General features: G+C 37.4%; 1 protein-coding gene across 1 annotated transcript in view; it reads left to right on the top strand.

The window, feature by feature from the left end:
• ZFP91 (ZFP91 zinc finger protein, atypical E3 ubiquitin ligase) overlaps window positions 1-20,901 on the top strand; it is a 34,595-nt gene that overhangs the window by 3,972 nt on the left and 9,722 nt on the right. Inside the window, exons 2-8 of the mRNA XM_012559384.2 lie at window positions 2,183-2,211; window positions 16,807-17,019; window positions 17,285-17,321; window positions 18,328-18,432; window positions 18,984-19,118; window positions 20,086-20,136; window positions 20,745-20,823. Of these exons, the coding sequence (XP_012414838.1) occupies window positions 2,183-2,211; window positions 16,807-17,019; window positions 17,285-17,321; window positions 18,328-18,432; window positions 18,984-19,118; window positions 20,086-20,136; window positions 20,745-20,823 (649 nt within the window). The remainder of the gene's footprint in view (window positions 1-2,182; window positions 2,212-16,806; window positions 17,020-17,284; window positions 17,322-18,327; window positions 18,433-18,983; window positions 19,119-20,085; window positions 20,137-20,744; window positions 20,824-20,901) is intronic.

Genomic DNA, 20,901 nt, shown 5'->3' with positions numbered 1-20,901 from the left:
AGAGTATGGCCCCCGGACACCCTTTTAGCTCACTCAGTAATGAAGTCACTCCTGAGGTTCACCCTTCAGCCAAAGGTTATAGACAGGCCCATAAAACAAAGTGAGACTAAAGGGGCATACCAGCCCAGAGGCAAGGACTAAAAGGCAGGAGGGGACAGGAAAGCTGGTAATAGGGAACCCAGGGTCGAGAAGGGAGAGTGTTGACATGTTGTGGGGTTGTTAACCAATGTCATAAAACAATATGTGTATCAACTGTTCAATGAGAAGCTAGTTCTGGAAACCTTCGTCTAAAGTACAATAATAAGAATTATCAAACCTAAGATTAGGTTAAAATGAAAAAATCTTTTTTTTTATTTCACGTTATAGTAGTCAGCCCTTCGTTGATCCTGTAGATGTGAAAGTTTAACACTTTAATAATAAATGCTTTTTAAAACTTCTAATTTAGCTGTTCGGTAATCATTCTAGCAAAGACAGCATTTTTAGAAGTCCTCCACCGGGTTCAGAAGATCAATTACAGATGAAGGAAACAGGAGTATTGCTCTATTTATTTTCTGGTGTATGGAGTTCCATTTTTGGTATATTTTCTTGCTAAAAGTAAAATGATAAACCTTTGGATGATGCCTTCCTGCTGTTCCTTTAAGGAAAATGTGAGGGTCATGAGTAGCGAGGATGAAGAGGCAATAATATTCTGAACTGAAAAATCTTTCATGGCTCTTTGAGGAAGCCTTCAGTTGTACAAGATGCAGTTTTTCTCCTTGGGTGATCAGTATGGTAATAGAAACATTGAACCATTCCAGAAGGTATTCGAAAGGTTTATTGTTTAATGTTTCAAAATTTTAGCAGTTACTTCTGTAGTTTTCAGTTAGAGTTAAAGGAGGGTTAGTAGTTATCCTGTGTTAATTTTAACTGGGGCGTTGGTAATTTAAAAAAGAATTATAATACCAAACTTTTTTAAAAAAAGGAACAAAAAATGATAGCTATTCTTTCTAAAGAGAACGGAATTTGTATTATGCTGTGGCTTCTATGTTTGCCTGAATATTCTTTTGTAACGTAAAACAGTCTTCATTTTTATTAGGTTTACTTGCCAAACACACACACACACACACTCTCAGTTTTGTACTGCTCGGAGAGACTAGCATCTTTATGACAAAGATAACAAGGCTTGTTGATTTTTGAAGTTGGTATAGGGGAAGTCATTATATTGTTCTCAACATTTATGTATGGTAGAAATTTTTCCAAATTAAAAACATGAGAATAACATCTTTTTTTAGTCTGTAGGCTATAACAGTTTAAGCCCTTGACTGTTGCTATCTAATTTGTAAAGTGCAAGTTGCATTTATTTCTGAGATCCATCTGTTGCCTTTTTAGAAATATATTTTTACATGAGTTAATAATGTTATTTTTTTTAGATTCATGTAATTTTTGTTATGAAAGTTATCAAATACACGATAACAGTATAATGAAACCTCAGTATCTATCACCTAGATTCAGCAGTTATGGAGATTTTCTCATGCTTGCTTCATCTATCCTCCCCACCGCCTTTTTTGGTAGAAGTGTTTTAGAGCAAATCACAAATCTCGTGGCATTTCACCCCTGCTTTTTTGCATTTGGGAGCCCTGATGGCGCACTGGTTAAGAGCTTAGCTGCTATCCAAAAGGTTGGCAGTTGGAATCCACCGGCTGCTCCTTGGAAACCCTGTGGGGCAGTTCTACTCTGTCCTGTAGGGCCGCTATGAGTTGGCAAATGGGTTTGGTTTTTTTTTTCCTGTATTTGTGTAAATGTGGACTTTTTCTTATATGATCTTTTATGGCATTGGACCTAACAAAATTAGCAGTATTTTCTTTGTGTTAATGTCTTTTTACAGTTAAAACAATTGTTTTGAATGCTAGTCTAGCCCCGCACTCAGATAAGATAGCACATGTGGCTATTTAAATTTACATTCATCAAAGTAAACCATTCAGTCCCTCAGTTACACTAGCTATTTCAAGAGCTCAGAAGCCAAATGTGGCTGTCGTATTGAGCACGGCAGATATAGGATGTTTCCATCATCACAGAAAGTTCTGTTGGACAGCACTGTTGTAGATGCTTTCTGCATCATTTGTTACCTGAAAGAGGTAAATATTTGTATTTTAAGAAAATGTACAAGATTGTTCATTTAATATTTGATTCTCATTTCTTTCAGATGCATAGAAAAAGTAACAACTGATAAAGGTAAGATTTGGTCATCTTTACCTTACTTATACATTACACCGATTGCTTATAATCTGATAGAAAGTAGAGTAAGCATCAGCCTGGTAATTCAGTTTAGTTCCCATTTAAAAGTGACCTTTATTCAATAAAGAATTACTGAATTGTGGTTAGAAGCTATTTAGATGACGGTAGATTTGGCAGAAGACTATCTTGGCGTTACTCAGAAGCCTAATAGGAAAAATCAAGTTGTTTGGTGTCAGTTAACTGAAAATTCTTTAAGCTGTTTGTTTTTTTATGAAGGAATAAAGAGTAGGAATATATAGACTTAACTGTAGACAAAATCTTGATGCTGGTAGAGGCTCAAATTATAAAAGCAGTTTGAAGAATGCTGAAAGAAAAATGTTCCAAGATTTCAACCTAGTGAATAATTAAATGAGGTCATTTCTGTTTAGAGTTTTAGCATACCAACTATGTATGTATTGAATGCAGTCTTTTGCTTATCTGGATTATCACAGGTAGCTAATGTCCACTTTTTTCTTTTTTAAACATTTTTTAAAAGACTTTATTTAGGCTGTGTTTTGGTTTTGTAGATAACGGGTTATTAAAATTGCTCCATCGTGTTGGGGCAGTTGCTCATTCATTACACTTCTTTCTTTTCCTAGCTGTTGGCTGTGTTCCTTGATGCTAAATTCAAATATACAGGATCCTTCTTAAGACTGGAGCAAATGTACTTTTAGGCATATCTCATATATTGTGTCTGATCTTAACCCAGTCCTGACACAGCCACTTTCCAACTCCTGAATCCACTTAGTAATGACTGAGAGTGGACTGGTTAGTTTTATTAAGGTCCACTTATAGTCTGCTACTGTTTATTTTATATGTATGTGTGTGTTTATATGTATTCTTAATGAAGATTTTTCTCTTCATAAACAGTACTATGAGAATATGTATCAGGCAAGTTTAAAACCTGGCTTTTATACCATTTAGAAGAATGACATTGTGATTAGGAACCAGTCACTGGAATTAGTGGCTGCTTTGTAAATAATTAGATGTCAGTACTCAGGTTTCTAGTTTCTCTGAATTTTAGAATCAGAAGCTAGTACTTCATAGCATAGCAGACAGAAGTATTTTATACCAGGCAGATTTTTTTTTCTTGTAAATTGGTAGAAATTTTGTAATTTCTTTTGTAGATGTAGAAAGCTTTACATGACTGTTTTGTCTAACGGGTTTTTGGTTTTGCTGCTATTGCTATTGCTATTGTTACTTGGAAAGTAAGGTATGTCTGCCAAGAATGGAAGATCTTATGTTCCTTATTTGGGGATCATTTGGAGATTTTGTGATGTGGGGAAAATTTAGAGACAGGTGGCAATCAGGTACCAGAGCAGATCTGATTAAAACACAAACCAGACTCCCCAGCCCACCTTTATCAGAGCTAAAATTACCGCATGTGTCTAAAGAGTAGGTATGTCTAAAGAAATGAATCTGGGTTGCCTTGAGGAGAACTTGTTGGAGAATGTGGTGGAATTTCCTAATTTTTGGACAGATAAGTTAGATGATTTTCATGTAGGTGTCTTCAGCCGAAAGTTGACATGTTAAGTAGATACCCAGCTGTGAAATTAAAACTGCATTCTAGGTATTCATCCTCAAAATCAGTCCCGCTTTAATCCAGTAGTTAAACGCTCTAAATCTAGAGTTAGAGCTCAGGCTTTGAATTTGAATTCTGTCCTTTTGTTGCAAATAATTCAATACCTGAAATCCAGTAAGCATTTGATAAAAGGGGGCTATTATGTTTGTAACATTTGAAAGAAATAGATATTTTTCAAGCTCCTACCCACATTTCTTTATTTGCTTACCTAATGAAGCCATTTATTAGGTACAATTAACCATAGTTGTTGAACTCCATGAATAGTATATGGGTACACAAGAACTGTATCTCACGTACATTTATACAGTCAGGTCAGTGAATAAAGAAACAAGCTGTAGTCACCATTTCTGTGCTGTTTAATATTTCGAATTTACTTCACTTCTCTCCTTTTATGTTGTTATTTAACTTCTCACAAAGTTATTTTGTTACTCTAGAATAGTGTTGATGGTTAGTCTGCTGAATTTTAACAGAAGTAACTCATTCTAAGAGTTTGAGGCTTTTTCAAAACTTTAAATAGGTTTGGATATTTTTTAGAGGTACGATTATCCATTTTATTGATATTGAAAAGGTGTTTTCACTCTTACTTACTCGGTTTGAGATTATCTATTCTCTTTGAGTTGGAGATAAAGGTCCTTGGGTGGCGCAGAAGGCTTGTGCACAACTGCTAACCTAAAGATTGGTGGTTTGAAACCATCTAGTGGTGATGTGCTGCCATAAAGATTACAACCTTGAAAACCTCATGGAGAAGTTCTGCTCTAACCCATGGGGTTGCCATGAGTTGGAATTGATTTGATGGCAATGGATTTGGGTTTGGGGTTTTTTGAGTTGAAGATAAGAAACTTTGATGTGTTTAAACAAATAAACAATATTGTACACACAAAGCAACTTTCCATTACTTTTAAATTATTAAATTGCAAAGTGCCATATTCATTTTTCAAACTTAAATCATAGTAAAGAAACATTAATATTTGGTCCCTGTTCGTGCTACATTTATTTTACTCTGATAAGTGTATATATAAGACATGGAAAGCTGCTTTGCTAAAATAGTGTTTATTGATTCATTCAGCAAGTAATTGTTGAGCATCCACTATGTGTCCAGCACCATTCCAGGCACTGGATTGTACTGGTAATCAAATAAGTGCAGTGAAGGTATTAAAGCAGGGTAATATGATAATATTTGATCAAGTGGCGGCAAGGGTTAAGTTTAGATAAGATGGCAAAGGAAGGCCTTTCTGAGGAAGTGTCATTTGAGCTGAGAACTGAATAATGATAATGGAACGGCTAAGCAAACAGCTATCTGGGTGACGGGCATTCCACACAGAAAAAAGAAAAAAGCTGAAAACTTGGTTTACCACTGCCAGAGGATTAGCTTTGTCATTGTGGAACTTCCAAGAGTGTTAACAGAAATCTGGAGAGTCAGAAGCTGACTAGTTCTTTTTTAACTAGGCTTTATGTTTTCATTCTTTTTTCTGTTTTGGATTAATGTTATGTTCGTGTTAATGAAGTAAAGGGATAGTTTACCTAGATGTAGTTTATTCACAGTTCTGTGTTACTTATCCTCTAATTTTCCTTTCGTAAGCTCCAATTAGACATATTAACAAGATGCAACTTGATTATTTTCTCTCCCATTTGTTGAATTCTTTGTGATAAAAATAGTTAATTTGCTCATTAAGATAAAACATCATAAAAAGGAGAATCTAAATATTAAAGAGTTAAATAAATGTGGGCAGTGCTTGAATCATCAAAGCTAGAGTATTTATGGCAGGACTTCTCAGAGACTTTGAATGCAGAGGGATGTCGATATCCATGGGGGATTGGTTCCAGGATCCCCATGGATGCCAAAATCTAGGGGTGCTGAAGTTCCTTATGTCAAATGGTGTAGTATTTGCACGTAACCTGGACACATCCTCATCTCTCGATTGCTTATAATACCTAATACCGTGTAAATGCGATGTAAATTGTTGTTTCATCACAATTGAAAATTTGTAGCCGTTTTCTTCTCTGAGTTTCTTGAGCTCTTCTGGGAACACTGCTGCTGCCAGGGCCTCAGCTGATGCCAATTCACCCACGATCTTGAAGTTTTTGAGGCTGTAGTGCTCTACAGAGGTAGCTAGCCAGCCCTTACTAGGCTGAAACTCCTTCCTCTTGCTCTCCTCAACCTCTCACATGTAGCCAGTGAGGGATTTCTTTGAACACTTCGTTGCTTTTTAGGAGCCAGTTTTTCACAGAAATAGGGTGCACACAACCCAAGTAACGAATAAACAAGAGGTAAGGCACACAGTGCTCAGATACCGACTGCTGCAGAGAGACTGAAGATCTGTGACATGGCGGGAGGCTACAGCAGGGGATGCCTACACATCACTTCATTCTCGTGGATTCAGTATGGCAAAATTCAAGTTTTGCTTTTTGGCACTCCCCCTTCCCACCCAAATACTTTCAGTCTGAGATTGGTTGAATCTGTCAATGCAGAACCCGCAGATATGGGGGGCTGACATAATATGCAATGTAAATGCCAAAATGTGCAGCAGTTACCTAACTTTTGACTTAGACCCCCTTTTTTTCAGAATATCTCATAAAATGAAAGTTATGGGAAACACTCTGGTAATAAGCCTGGACGCTTGAAATTTTGATTGTATTAAACTTTGGCTCTCACTTTTTATTCAGAATCATTTTTCTTAAGTTATTTAGGCCTTTGGCTTTTTGTATTAATCTATTTTATAATCAGTATGATATCTAGAATTATTACTAAAGATATAAGCTTGTTTTGGAACCCCCCTCCCCGCGGATCACATCCTCATTTTTTGTTTTTATTGATTTAATCTAATTTACTGATTATGCCTCTAAGACTTTCCTTTTTTAAAAAATTATAATTTATTTTTAACATTTTTTATAGTTTTAATTTCAACAGAGCATTTTACTTTTCCTGCATTTGGAATATATTTGGTTATTTCTTACCCTCTTAAATCATTCTGTTGTATCTTATTCATCTCTGCTTCTTCTTGACTTGCAACCATAACATGTAACTTTGACTTTCTACTTTCCTTTACAGATGTATCTCATTTCCAGTATCTTTAGACAATATTTGTATATATTCTTAAGGATATAGAACAGGTATTCTCCTTTTTTTTTTCCAGTCAAGTGAGAAAATCTAACTTTTGCAACCTTTACCATTCTGTACAAAAAACGATGTGAGAAAACATTAAGGATGTCGTCTTCACAATTCTTTCTTGAAAGATTTTGAGTCTCCTTGCTGATCCCTAGTTAAAGTCTTGTAGGTTTTGAATAGAAAAGAGCTCTGGAAGGAAAATAATGAAAAAGGGCATGTGTGTCCAGTCTTAACCCTCAGATTTGCCATCGTTTTTAGCTGAAATGCTCTCCGCAAATTAACTGGTACTTTCTAAAGCTGGCTTAAATACAAGTAAACAAAAGCAAAATAATAAGTAACTCTCTTAACCTAGCTTTTCTTAACACTGCTGAGATTGGCTAATATTGTAAATGGACTTTTCTAATTATGGAGAACAAAGTTGAGCTAATTATAGAAATACAAACTAGATTGTTGGTTAGGTTTCAGAAACACAAATTTCTGACTCTTTTATAATAATGCTCATGCCTCAGAGGACTGACAGTACATTAGACAGACATTTTATCTGGCCTTTTTCCTCCCTAGCTCTTTATCTTAAGGTAGCAGGAACGATGTTATTTCCCTCAGTACGACGAGAATGATCTACTTAGACATCTTGTTCTTTGTTGGGAGTGCACCAGATCCTTGAAACAGTTTTTCTCCTTCAGACAATCAAACTCCTATGGTTTTTCCTCTCAGTTCTAGTTTCCTGGAATGACAGACATGTCTCTATGATATATGTTGATTGTGACATACATAGGCTTAGAAAGCCTTGGTTATCAACTCATTTTAGTTACGGGGCATTTTATGAATCAGGTGAGTCTCTTTCTGTTCCTTTGTAAGTTTGCCCATTGTGATTCAATTTATATATGAGTCATCTCTGACAGCTGTAATTTCGTTCTGTCATATATAGTAATTATTTTATATTGTGATGCCTTTCCCTGCCAGAATCACTTGAGAGTTGGAGCAGAAAGTCCTGGTATAAGACAAGCGAAGTAGAGGAAACCAGACGTCCTGAGTGGGGAAACCCCGTATTTAGCCAATAAGAATCTGAAACCCCTAAGGGTGACCCAAATCTGCATGAGGGCATAACTGTCCTCACATTGAGATGATCCTGAGTCAACAAGTTCCTTTCACAAAAAGGAATTGGCCCTGATTTAATTAAGTCCAAGAACAAACAATCTCCTCTGAATTAAAATTAGCTAGATCTAACTGCATCTAGGCAAAGGCCCTTTTTGCTTCAGTACAATTAATTCCCTTAGAGATGACTGTGGTCCTGCCTTCTGCCTGCGTAACTCATTAAACTTGTCCCGCTTCTTTGATATTAATTAACTCCTGACTTGTATCCTAGCTGCTTCTTTGTGGATTCTGTCTGTAACTTTGCCTCTCTGACAATTTTTAAACCTATTGTTTTCTTTACTGTGACCTTCCCTAGACTTGTGTCAATTATTTATTGCCGTATAACAAACCATCCAAAAACTTAGGGATTTAAAAATACAAATATTTATTATTTATTGGTTGGCCCTTTCTTTCTCCTTTGATCTTTCAATCCAGGCTTCACATCATGGTTGCCCCAGAGCAACATTCCAAAAGACTGTAGGCAAAAGCTGCAAGACACTGACAGTTGACAACGTCAGATTTGCAACATTCTGTTGGTTAAATTAAGTCACAAGGCTATTCCAGGATATGGGTTGGGGACATCGATTCTATCTTTTAATGGGAGGAGGTGCATAAAGCCATGTTTTCAAGTCTACAGAACTCTAAAACAACCCAGTTACCTCTCCTTAAACTAAGTGAACAAAGTATAAAGATTTTACCTGTTGCCATCAAGTCGATTTCAGCTCATAGTACAGAGCAGAACTGTCCCATAGGATTTCCAAGGCTATAGTTTTTACAGAAGCAGACTGCCACATCTTTCTCCTGCATAAAGGTCTTCGTGCTTAATATTTTTATCTTTCTGCTCCTGACCACAATTATTTACATGATTATCAGGAACCATGATTTCTGTATTGAGCACTGTATAATATAAAATCTGTCTAGTGTTCACTTGTAGGAAAGTGTACAGAGCAAAGAAAGTGCGGGGCTTCTAAGCTTTGTTTCAGGCATTGTTATAGGGCACCTTTAAAGATGCCCATGCAAGTGCAGAGAGGCTTTTCATCCCCGGATGGCATAAACAGTTTGCACTCAACTGCTAACCTGAAGGTTGGCAGTTCATATCCACCCAGTGAAGCCACAAAGAAAGGCTTGACAATCAGTATCTATAAAGATTACAGCCAAGAAAACAGTTCTACTGAAGCGGTTCAACGCTTTAATTTATGGGGTCACCATGAGTCAGAATCGACTCACTAGGAATGGGTTTTGCTTCTGGAAGAGAGAAATAGATGAATAAGCCAGATGTTAGGGATAACTAAAAACAACACACTTCATAAATATTGAAAATGATCATTTTATGTGGACCAGGCAAAATCTAGCCCAGAATAATAGTTTATTTTTATCTACTGGCAATTCCCAATTTTATACATGTAGCCAAGAACCCCTCCTCTGAACTTCAAGCTCATCAATTTTTGGCTTGGCAGACATCTCAAACATAACATGTCAAAAGCTAAATTCATACCCTCCTTTCCTTCCTTTCTGTTAATGCTCAACTGGCTGAGGTTGTCTTTCAGATAGGAAAGAAAGAAAATAAAAACATGCATAGAGATAGTAAACAGGGAGAGGACTAGAAAAAGAAAGAAAAATCTTAAGTATTAGCCCATACACAGTAACAGTTTTGATTTAAAAATGAGTAAACAAAAGTTAAAATATAAAAATCATTTAATTTCTTAATGATCAGTCGATTTTTTTAACCAGTTTTTTCTGGTTTTTAACTATTTGTTTTAAAATATATTTAAAAATATATCTTGTTTAAAAATATTCTACTGTTCCTGCTTCTGAAACATAAGGAAATGGGTGGGAATGAGCCAAATCTGAATTAAGCTCTTGCTCTAGTGTTTTCCCATTTTTCTCTTATATAGTTAAAAACCAAACCCATTGCCATTCTGACTTACGGCAACTGTGTGATACAGAGTAGAACTGCTCCATAGAGTTTTCTTGGCTGTAATCTTTATTAAAACGAGTGTCAGGCCTTTCTTCTGCAGCACCACTAAGTGGTTTCAAACCACCAACCTTTAGTTGTCTAGCACAAACCACTTGCACCATCCAGAGAGCATTTTATATAGTTAGGTGTGGTATAATAGAAAATAGACTTTGGACTTACATATACTTAGATTCAAAGCTGTGCTCCACAACTTAATGTGTGAGCCTAGGAAAGTTGTTACTTCTTTTCCTCATTATAAAGGTAAGAGTAATAATAATAATTACTACATAGGGTTATGAGGACTAAATTTAGAGAAATGAAAAATATATATATTAACGTGCCACCTGGCACTTAGCTAAGTATTTAACACTTAGTAGTATCCCAGAAGAAAACTTAAATATCTAAAAAAATGGAGACAAGAAGACCCGTCCTCTAGTTTCTTCCCCAGTCTATCAATAAAACACACCCTATTTCACCCAGTAATCAAATACTAACTTTGTAATCTTGAGTAAGTCATTTAACTTCCATAAGCTTCAGTTATAAAAATGGGGCAATATGAAGGTCAGAGGACCAGATCATACTAGGGTGACCCTTCTAACTTCAAGTACTTTATCATGACAGAGTGGCTGTCTTTTGGCATTTGAAGAAGTGAAGTAACTTGTTTTGCAAAATGAACTGTTGCTTCAGAATCGTGTTGAATCTCCTACATTTCAGCCTTTGGTACCTAGAAGAATTAGGGGAAAGCTTTCCTGCTGCTACTACCAATATCTTATTGTCTTAATTCGTAGTACCAGCCACTCTTATTTGTCCCTTCTGCTTTCAAGAATGTGGTTATATTCACTGTTGCCTGTGTGTTGCTCAGGCAGTGGCTTACCTGATGTCTTCCTTCACTCAGGCTGCTGTGGCTTTTTTTCTCTTCTGTCTTGCTATTTATATGTCTAGGAGCGTCTTCAAAATCAATTACTATTAAGAGAAGCAACTAGAAATTTTCTTTTAAGTACCACATAGAAGAAACTTGGTTATTTTCATATCTGGTCATGATTGTTTATCCTGATGTATGGGTTTTCCTTCTGTTGCCAGTTTCTACTCTTAAAACATGACTTTTTTTTTTTTATTATTTTTCTTTTGAAGTGAAATTCGCGTTAACAAAAATTTAACCATTTTAAAGCATACAGTTCGTTGGCATTTAGTACGTTCACAATATTGTACAACCATCACCTTTATCTAGTTGCGAAACATTTTTTATCACCCTGCAAGGAGACCCTATATCCATTAAGCACCACTCTCCATTCCCTCTTTTCCCCCAGCCCCTGGCAACCACTAATTTCCTTTTTATCTCTATGGATTTACCTAGTCTGGATATTTCATATTAATGGAATCAAACAATATATACTGTGAACCTTCACGTACATGTATATGTTTGAATACTTGTTTTCAGTTCTTTGGGGTATATACTTGGGAGTGAAATTGCTGGATCCTATGGTAATTCTGTGTTTAACTTTTTGAGGAACTGCCGAACTGTGTTCACGTGAGCTGCACTATTTTACAGCCACCAAAAATGTATGGGGGTTCCAATTTTTTTACATCTTTGCCAACACTTTTTATTTTCTGTTTTGTTTTTATAGCCATCCTAGTGGGTGTGACATAGTTTCTTATTGTGGTTTTGATTTGCATTCCCATAATGACTAATGTTGTTAAGCATCTGTGATGGTTAAAGTTGTATGTCAGCTTGGCTGGACCATGTGTCGTAGTGGTTTGGCACTTATGTAATGATGCAGTTTGGCAGTTATGTAACGTTGTAGTCATCCTCCATGATATGATCTGATGTGTTGAGACAGTCAGTTGTGAGGGGAGTTTCCCCGGGGTGTGGTCTGCATTCAGTATATATATGGATGTTCTGGCAAAGCTTGCTTGCTTGCCCTCGATCCTGCATCTGGCTCATCGTCGTCTGACCCCTGGTTCCTGGGACTTGAGCCAGCTGCCTGCCATATTGCCTGCTGATCTTGGGAGTCAGCCTTCACAGTCTGTGAGCCAGCAGCCTCCTTTCTTTCTTGCTGATCTTGGATTCGTCAGCCTCCACAGCCCGTGAGCCAGTAGCCTGCCTTTTGACCTGCGGATCTCAGGTTCGTCAGCCCCTGCAGCTCCTTGAGTCAGGAGAAGTCTCCAGCCTGATGCATGACCCACAGACGTGGGACTTGGCCAGCCTCTACAACTGTATGAGCCATTTTCTTGAGATAAATCTCCCTCTATATATATACAGGTATGCATCACTTAACAGCCACGATAAATTCTGTGAAATAAAACATTATGTGACTTGGACGTTGTACAAACACCATATTATATACAGGCAGTCCTCATACAATCCACAGTTAAATCCCCATAAAGCCTATTGTATTGAAACCTTATAGGAGCCTGTTGGACAAAGCCTGAGAGCTGTATCCACTGGATACAGGAGACCAGACTTGCCAGGTGTGCAGCTGGGTGGAGCAGGGGCTGCACTGGCTGTGCTGGTAGCCTGATTGGGATTTTGCACACGTCTGGGTGCAGAGCAGGAGTGGGAGGGGGGGCTCAGAGAGATGGTCATGGGAAGCGAGTGGTGTTGGTGGCGCTGACTGCCACCGCCCTATTGGTACAGCCACTTCCTGATCACGTGCAGCCTCCCAGAGCCAGGAGCCCGCAAGCACCCTGGGCCCAGCCAGTGTATCTGCCAGCTCCTGCGGTAGGGGCAGAAGTGCCACAGCAGGCGCTGCCCTGTGCTGAGGGAGAAAGGCTGCACAGCTGCTGGGCTTGTGAATGAAGCCAGGAGGAGGAGGAGGAGGAGGTGCTACAGAGATTGGGATGCACCCTGGAGCCCTGCTGCTCATTCACTCTGGGGGCTTGAAGTCATTAAAATCATTAGGGGGAAATAATAAACAAAAGAGGAGCTACTTCCCTTTTTTTTAAAAAAACAAACAAACAAACAAACACTTTATGGGACCATGGAAGTATATGCGGTCAGTCGTTGTCCAAATGGACGTTAAGCAGTGCATACCAGTATACACTTCACTGGTTTTGCTTCTCTAGAGAATCCAGCGTAAGGCACCATCTTTTCATGTGCTTTTTGGCCAGTTGTATATCTTCAGAGAAATGTCTGTTGCCGTTTGCCTGTTTTTTAATTCAGTTGTCTTTTTGTTGTTGAATTGTAAGAGTTCTTTATATTTTCTGGATTAAAAAAAACAAATCTGTTGCTGTCAAGTCAATTCTGACTTATAGTTACCTTGTAGGGCTTAGTAGAACTGCCCCGTAGGGTTTCCAAGGTGGATTTGAACCATCAACCTTACAGGTAGCAGCCAAACACTTAAACCATTGCATCACCAGAGCTGTCTCTGTCTGTTTTAAAGCCCTGTGCACCACAAAGGTACAATCTGCAGTCCATCATAGGGATGGTGTAGGACTGTGCAGCATTTCATTTCATTTTGCATGAGGCTGCCAAGAGCCAGGGACCGACTAGATGGCAGCCAACGACAATGATAACGGTACTTCTGGAGGGATACACAAGTTGATAAAAGTTGGTTACCTCCAGGAAAGGGAACTGGGTGGCTGGAGAATACAAACAGGAAGGAAATTTTCACTGTTTCTTCTTTTGTACTTTCTGAATTCTGAACTGCTTGAATATATTTCCATTCAAAATATAAATAAAATGTAAACAAATATCCAACAATTCCATCTCTAAGTATCTACTCTACAAAAATAAAATGGCAAATGGAGGCTCACTGTAGTATGTTTATAAAAGCAAGAGTGGAAACACCCTAATCTCTGTCAATGAGAAAGTGGTGAAATAAACTGTGGTGTTTACAATTATGGAATACTCTATAGAGATACTACTTTGAGGACTAAGATGCGCCTGACCCAAGCCATGGTATTTTCATTTACCTCATATGCTTGCAAAACCTGTACAATGAATAAGGAAGACTGAGGAAGAATTGATGCGTTTGAGTTACAGTGTTCACGAAGAATACTGAATATACCATGGACTGCCAGAAGTACGAACAAATCTGTCTAGAAGTACAGCCAGAATGCTCCTTAGAAGCGAGGATGGCAAGACTTCGTCTCATGTACTTTGGAAGTGTTATCAGGAGGGATCAGTCCCTGAAGAAGGCTATCATGCTTGGTAAGGTAGTAGGTCAGTGAAAAAGAGGAAGACCCTCAACGAGATGGGTTGACACAATGGATGCAAAATGATTGTGAGGATGGCGCAGGACCAGGCAGTGTTTCATTCTCTTGTACACTGGATCAGTATGAGCCGGAACTGACTCAACAGCACCTAACAATGACTAGAGATAATTGTATAGAATAACATGGAATTATCTGCAAAACTATTGTTAAATAGAAAAAAAAGACTCAACATATACAGTATGGTAACGTTTTTGGTTAAAATGTGTGGAACAAGTTGGTGACTGGGGGCTACTTTAGTGTTAACTGTATTGTTTGAAAGTTTTATGAGACTATATTGAGGTAACAAAATGAAATTAGTTGGAATGTAGAGATGAATAGCAGTGAAAACACTTATAAAAACTTGACATAAATATTAAATCAGTTGTGCGCTTCCTTTCAGTTATACTTTCCACTTATTACTGTCTTTCTTACCCTCCTCCTATCTCAGGTCTTTTACGTATTGGAAAAAAAAAAAAAATTAGAGTTGAAAAACACTTTAAAGACTATTTAGTCTGAGTAGAGTCTCATGATTTGTACCCAGCAAAGTAACAGGAAGTCCGAAGAAGACAACTTGTTCAAGACCGCAAAGCTAGATAAGCAGACCTGGATCTAGAAATCATGCATTACAACTAATTATCAAGGAGTTTTATATCTAGGTCACAGCTAGGTTTAAGAGAATTTTTTCAAAGGGAGCAAGCAATTCAACAGACACCCTCCATAAAGTATTACAACATTTAATAATGAAGAAAAAAACCAGTTAAACACAATAGGAGGCAATAATGAAGGAAATGAAAAATGCAAGATACAAGACATATAGAAAACAAGTAGAAAAAATAGTCTGCAGGAAAAAAGACGTGGCAGTCTGCTTCCGTAAAGATTACAGCCTAGGAAACCCTATGGGGGCAGTTGTACTGTGTCATAAAGGGTCACTGTGAATCAGCATCAACTCCATGGCACACAACAAAGTATATATACATATATATGTGTGTATATACACGTATATAGGTATCCATGTATACATACACATATACTTTACAGACCATCTAGTGTAAGTACAGTCTCATGGTTTGTACCCGTAAAGTAATGGGAAGGCCAAAGAAGACAGCTTGTTCAAGATCACAAAGCTAGATGAGCAGACTTGGATCTAGAAATCATGCCTTACACACAGCTAGTCATCAAGGACTTTTTGTATATGTATCATAATTCATATAACCAGTCTCCTCCTGATATTTAGATTTTTAATCTTGTACTATTTAAAAACAGTGCTGTACTAACTCACCACATAAATCATTTTATAAATGTGACAGTAGTTTTGTAGGATAAATTTCTAGTAGTTAAACTTTAGGAGAAAAGGTACGTGCATTTGTAATTTTGGTAGATAACTGCCGGATTGTCCTCCACAGAGGTTGTGCTGACGCACACACTAACAGCAGCGTATTAGAGTGCGTGTTTGCCAACAACCTTGCCAGTACAGTGTATTGCCAAGTGTTTGGCTCATGGCCAGTATGATAGGTGGAAAATGATACCACACTAGTTTTCGTTTGAGTTTCTCTTGTTATTAGGGTTTGAACTTTTTAGTTGTTTTATGTTCATATGTTTGAAAGCCATATGTTTTTCCTTTTACTGAGCTGCTATTTTTCTGTTGGGCTATTAGACTTGGCCTATGGTGGGTTTTGCCATGCAGAAATGATTTTAATGTTTAAGTAGTCCTATGCGTCTGTCTTACGACCTCTTAAGTTTTGTGCTATTCTTAGGCCTTTCCCATTTTGAGATAACTAAAAAAAACTTCCATTGTCAACTGGGCTTGTTTCTAATATACTAACTTGTATAGGTCTAAGAATGAAAGCCAGTCTCTAATACTAAACTTTTTATTAATTATTGCTCAGGAGAGGATGGCCTACCTCACTTCACTCACTCTTTTAAGCATGGGGGAATATAGAGTATGTGTGTGTGTGCACACACAGTGTCTCATAAGACAACTGAAATAGAACAACACTAGAGCTTGGACTTTGCCATGGGATGCCGTATACTTGAATTCAAATTCATGGTGTAAGCTCTGAGTAAAAACTTTTTAATACAGTCAAGGGAAGGCATTCCTGTTATGGAATTCCTCTTTAGCAATACCTTGCAGCATTGTTTGGTTGTTAATGCATCTAGACCTATGATTTATCTTTTCTTTCCTCTGGAAGTCTGGTTATTTTTTTCTCAGCACTTAATTACAGTGTTTTTTTGTTTTTTTTTTTAATGTTAGAACTAAAGGTAAGAATTCCTGAATTGAATTACTAGGTGTATTTCATATATTTCTCCTACCGTTGCATTTTTAGTAGATTGAGCCATATGAAATTACTTTGTAACACAAAGTATTTTCTTTAGAGTGATGGTATTAAGGATAAGTTTTATGTAATTTTCCTTTTCTCTTGTTTTTTCTATTATTTTGGTAAAAACCTGTCTTTTTTCTCTAAAAAATTAAATAGGTTTAATTTATCCTATTTTCATTGATTGTATTTACAGTAGTAACTATGTAGAGAAGGTTATTGGTTAACTATAAACTCAAGACGAATGCTATATGTTTTCATCTAGATCCCAAGGAAGAGAAAGAGGAAGAAGACACTTCTCCCCTCCCTCAGGAAGTTTCCATTGCTGCAACGAGGCCTAGCCGGGGCTGGCGCAGTAGTAGTAGGACATCTGTCTCTCGCCATCGTGACACAGAGAACACTCGAAGCTCTAGGTCCAAGACTGGTTCATTGCAGCTCATCTGCAAGTCAGAACCAAATACAGATCAACTCGATTATGGTACAGTCGAGATAGAGTATGGGTATTTAATAGCCTGTTGATTTTAAATGTAATATTGAACATTTACCAAAACAACTTACCTTTCTGGTACTGGGTGTGGTGGTAGAAGGATGAGGGTTTTTTGGGACAATTTGCAGATAGTCTCGTTTGTATAATTACCCCAGGCAGTAATTTGGTTTCAGTTTCTTGGCTGCAAAGAGAAAAAATATTTACCTCTACATAGATAAAGACTTTGAATTTTTATTTGTGCTTTGTTTTATGCCAGATGTTGCAGAAGAGCATCACTCTCCAGGTGGCATTAGGTAAGAAACCTTCCACAGTTCATATTTAAACCTATGGGGACATAGAACACAATCACATTAAATGATTAAGAAGTTTGTTTTCTATGTGAAAGAATCTTGAGCTATAACAGATAAATTAACTTGCTGTTAGGTAGTTCAGGTACGGTATTCAATGTAGATCCACCCCTATCCTTGATTAGAGCTTTTGTCATGTAATCTTTAGTTACTTAGTTCAGAAACATGTCTTATGCACCTCTTATGTTCTGGCTGTTTCATTGCTAGGCACTAGTGTGAAATGTGGATGTTTTGGCCATTGTTTTGAAATTTTATCAGTATCGTCCACGATAAGTCATGTGATTTTGTCTGTTGATAGGTCTTTTTTGATACAGCAGAATACTAGACATAGTATTATAAAATCAATTGTTTTTTAACTCTTGGTGCCATTAAGCAATTATCATCCTACCTTTAATGAAGTGACAGCATATTTAGGATCTATATATTTTTAGTTTCTATTATTATTGTTTAAATTAAAGCAGCTAGATTGCAGTCCAACTAGATTACCTGTTGCTGTCGAGTTGATTTCGACTCATAACAACCCTATAGGACAGAGTAGAACTGCCCCATCAGGTTTCCAAGGAAGCCGCTGGTGGATTCGAATGCTGACCTTTTGGTTAGCAGCCGTAGCTCTTAACCACTATGCCATCAGGGCTCCCAGCTAGATTCCAAAAACCAAACCCGTTACCATCAAATCAATTCCAACTCATAGAGACCCTATAGGACAGAGTAGAACTGCCCCATAGTTTCCATGGAGCACCTGGCAGAGTCAAACTGCTGACCCTTTGGTTAGCAGTTGCAGCACATAACCACTACACCACCAGGGTTTCCCCAAACTAGATTAGAAGGATGAAAATCCTAAAGAACTTACTATGAATCCTTGGCTACCAGTTTACAAGTAAGTCACCAAATAAAATCCTGTCAGACATGATCGTTACAACTGGAATTTCTCGTTTCTGTTTGCTTCTTTTAGTAGTGAGGAGGAAGAGGAAGAAGAAGAGGAGATGTTAATCAGTGAAGAGGAAATACCGTTCAAAGATGACCCAAGAGATGAGACCTACAAACCCCACTTAGAAAGGCATGTGTCAGACTTGTCATGTCTCAGACGTGGCAGTGAAAATAAGGAGGAAAGCATTGTTGCATGCTTTTATTTTATTTTGTTGTCTAACTAATGGGTATAGAATTAATTTTAAGTGAGTAATTATGTACTTGTTTTACAGATCTAATATGATCTTATTAGTTTTGTTATTAGCTACTCATAACAGTCCTCTCTTCTGTTTACAGAACATTATTTTGTTCATATTCAAATTATGATGCTGTCTGCATGTTTTATCTTAACAATGCACCATAAATTGCCTGAATACTTAGAATTTTTTTACTTAATAGTTTGTTTCTCTTTACACCTGTGGTGAAATTTGATTCTGAGGCGTGTTTAGCCTGAGAGTCATCTCACAGGTCTTATTGTCTATCATTGCTATGTATATGAGGAATAATTGGCAGGAGATCACATTTCATGAGCTGAGGATAGTTTATAATAAGTCAGTGATATCCCTAAGTTCTACCTTGTTACCGTAGTTTTCCTTGAGGAGACTGTTTTATACCAAAGTTGAAATGTATTTGTGTTTTCAGGGAAACCCCAAAGCCACGGAGAAGATCAGGGAAGATGAAAGAAGAGAAAGAGAAGAAGGAAATTAAAGTGGAAGTAGAGGTAGAGGTGAAGGAAGAAGAGAATGAAATTAGGGAGGATGAGGAGCCTCCTAGGAAGTGAGTAGGCAATTATTAAAAAAAATAAAGGAAATCTAACAGATTTTGAAGATATTAAGGGGGAAAGAGGGTGGGAGTGTGGTGGAGGGGTGGTGACATATACATACTTAAATATTTTTTGTACTTAAAAAATTTGACCTTTGGCAGCTGAAATTCTTAAGAGCTTGAAAGGTATAATTTTAATTCAAAGCAATACTTGTTGGGTGCTGTTAAGTCGATTTTCACTTATAGCGACCCTATAGGACAGAGTAGAACTGCCCCACAGGGTTTCCAAGACTGTAATCTTCATGGAAGCAGACTGCCACATCTTTTTCCCACGGAGTGGCTGGTGGGTTCAAACCACCAACCTTTCGTTAGCAGCAGAGCGCTTAACCATTGCGCTTCCAAGTGAGAAGGGAAGACCGTAACTATAGGGATGCAGGGATAGAGATGACAAGAAAAAGTATGGCAAATGTGGACCCTCAAAGGAATGGTAAATATAGCAAATGATATAGTCTCAGTGATGTAAAAACTTTCTGCTTAGCAACGTTTACTGTTGTAGAAATAAGATTTATTTAAGTGTTCAGGCATTTTTGGTTCTATTGCGAGGAGAGTATAGTTTGTACTATTGGGGTTTTTAGATAGTTGATTTCATTTATTCTGTTTTCTAATTGACTAAATTTAGGTGATAGACCTTCCAGCGTAACAATTCAAGTAATAAGCTTGAGGTTTATCCAGATCTTCTGTGGTATTGCCTGGTTTATAAAACGCATATATTTAACTTGTGATGCAGGCTGATCTGAAAGTGAAATCACTTCAGGATGAAATATTTGCTTGCTTTGCCAAATGTTTCTTTGGCTTTATGTGTTCTGGATAATCCTTTGTATATGCCACCTGCTCTTTGATTTTGACTGTATATCTTCAGCCATCCCTCACTATAAGCTTCAGTCTGGAATGTGTGGACAATTACTCTATTTTTTAATTATAGGAGAGGAAGAAGGCGAAAAGATGACAAAAGTCCCCGGTTACCCAAAAGGAGGTGAGTAACTTACACTGTTTTGCCAATCTGTACAGCTATGTACAGTCCATTTAGCTACTTAAACACCATTCATTTACAGCCACTGAGAATCTCAATCCATTACAGCTAGTAGGAACAAACTGGGCTAGGTATTAGAGCTACCGCTAATTGACTATGTGCCAAACACTTAATTACATGTATCATCGTCATAACAATCATATGGTAAGCCCTTCAAGATTGTTCTGAAGATGATATTTAGCCCTCATAATAATCCTGCAAGGAATGGGTATTTGAAGGTTTCACAAAAGCAATTTTGTTAATGTCCCTGGTTCAAGGTTACTATGTTTTTATAACCATTACAGGATCTAGAGGTTTCCAGAAATCTTCATACTTTATCTTTTTTGGGATTGCTAGTTCATTTGTGTGTGGTTTTTTTTTTTAAAGTCCATCAGACATTTGGTAATTTGCAGTTTAATTCTAACAAATTCTTTGCAGGCTATATACTAGTAAAGAGTTTTTAATTCTTCATCGTGTAAGATAGTTGTTACCTATAGTGCAATTGGAGTTAAAGGCCACTGTGCCAAGTGCCACTTATCCATTGCTAACTTTTCTCCTACGTTTTGATACAGAAAAAAGCCTCCAATCCAGTATGTCCGTTGTGAGATGGAAGGATGTGGAACCGTTCTTGCTCACCCTCGCTACTTGCAGGTCAGTGACGTTCTTGTATAAGGTAACCTTTCACGTATATTTCATTACTGGTTTTCGTACTTCATCAGACTATAAATT

This window comes from Trichechus manatus, unplaced genomic scaffold (assembly GCF_000243295.1).
Source record: "Trichechus manatus latirostris isolate Lorelei unplaced genomic scaffold, TriManLat1.0 scaffold00240, whole genome shotgun sequence".
NCBI lineage: Eukaryota > Metazoa > Chordata > Mammalia > Sirenia > Trichechidae > Trichechus > Trichechus manatus.
This window is presented reverse-complemented; position numbering and strand designations above follow the sequence as displayed.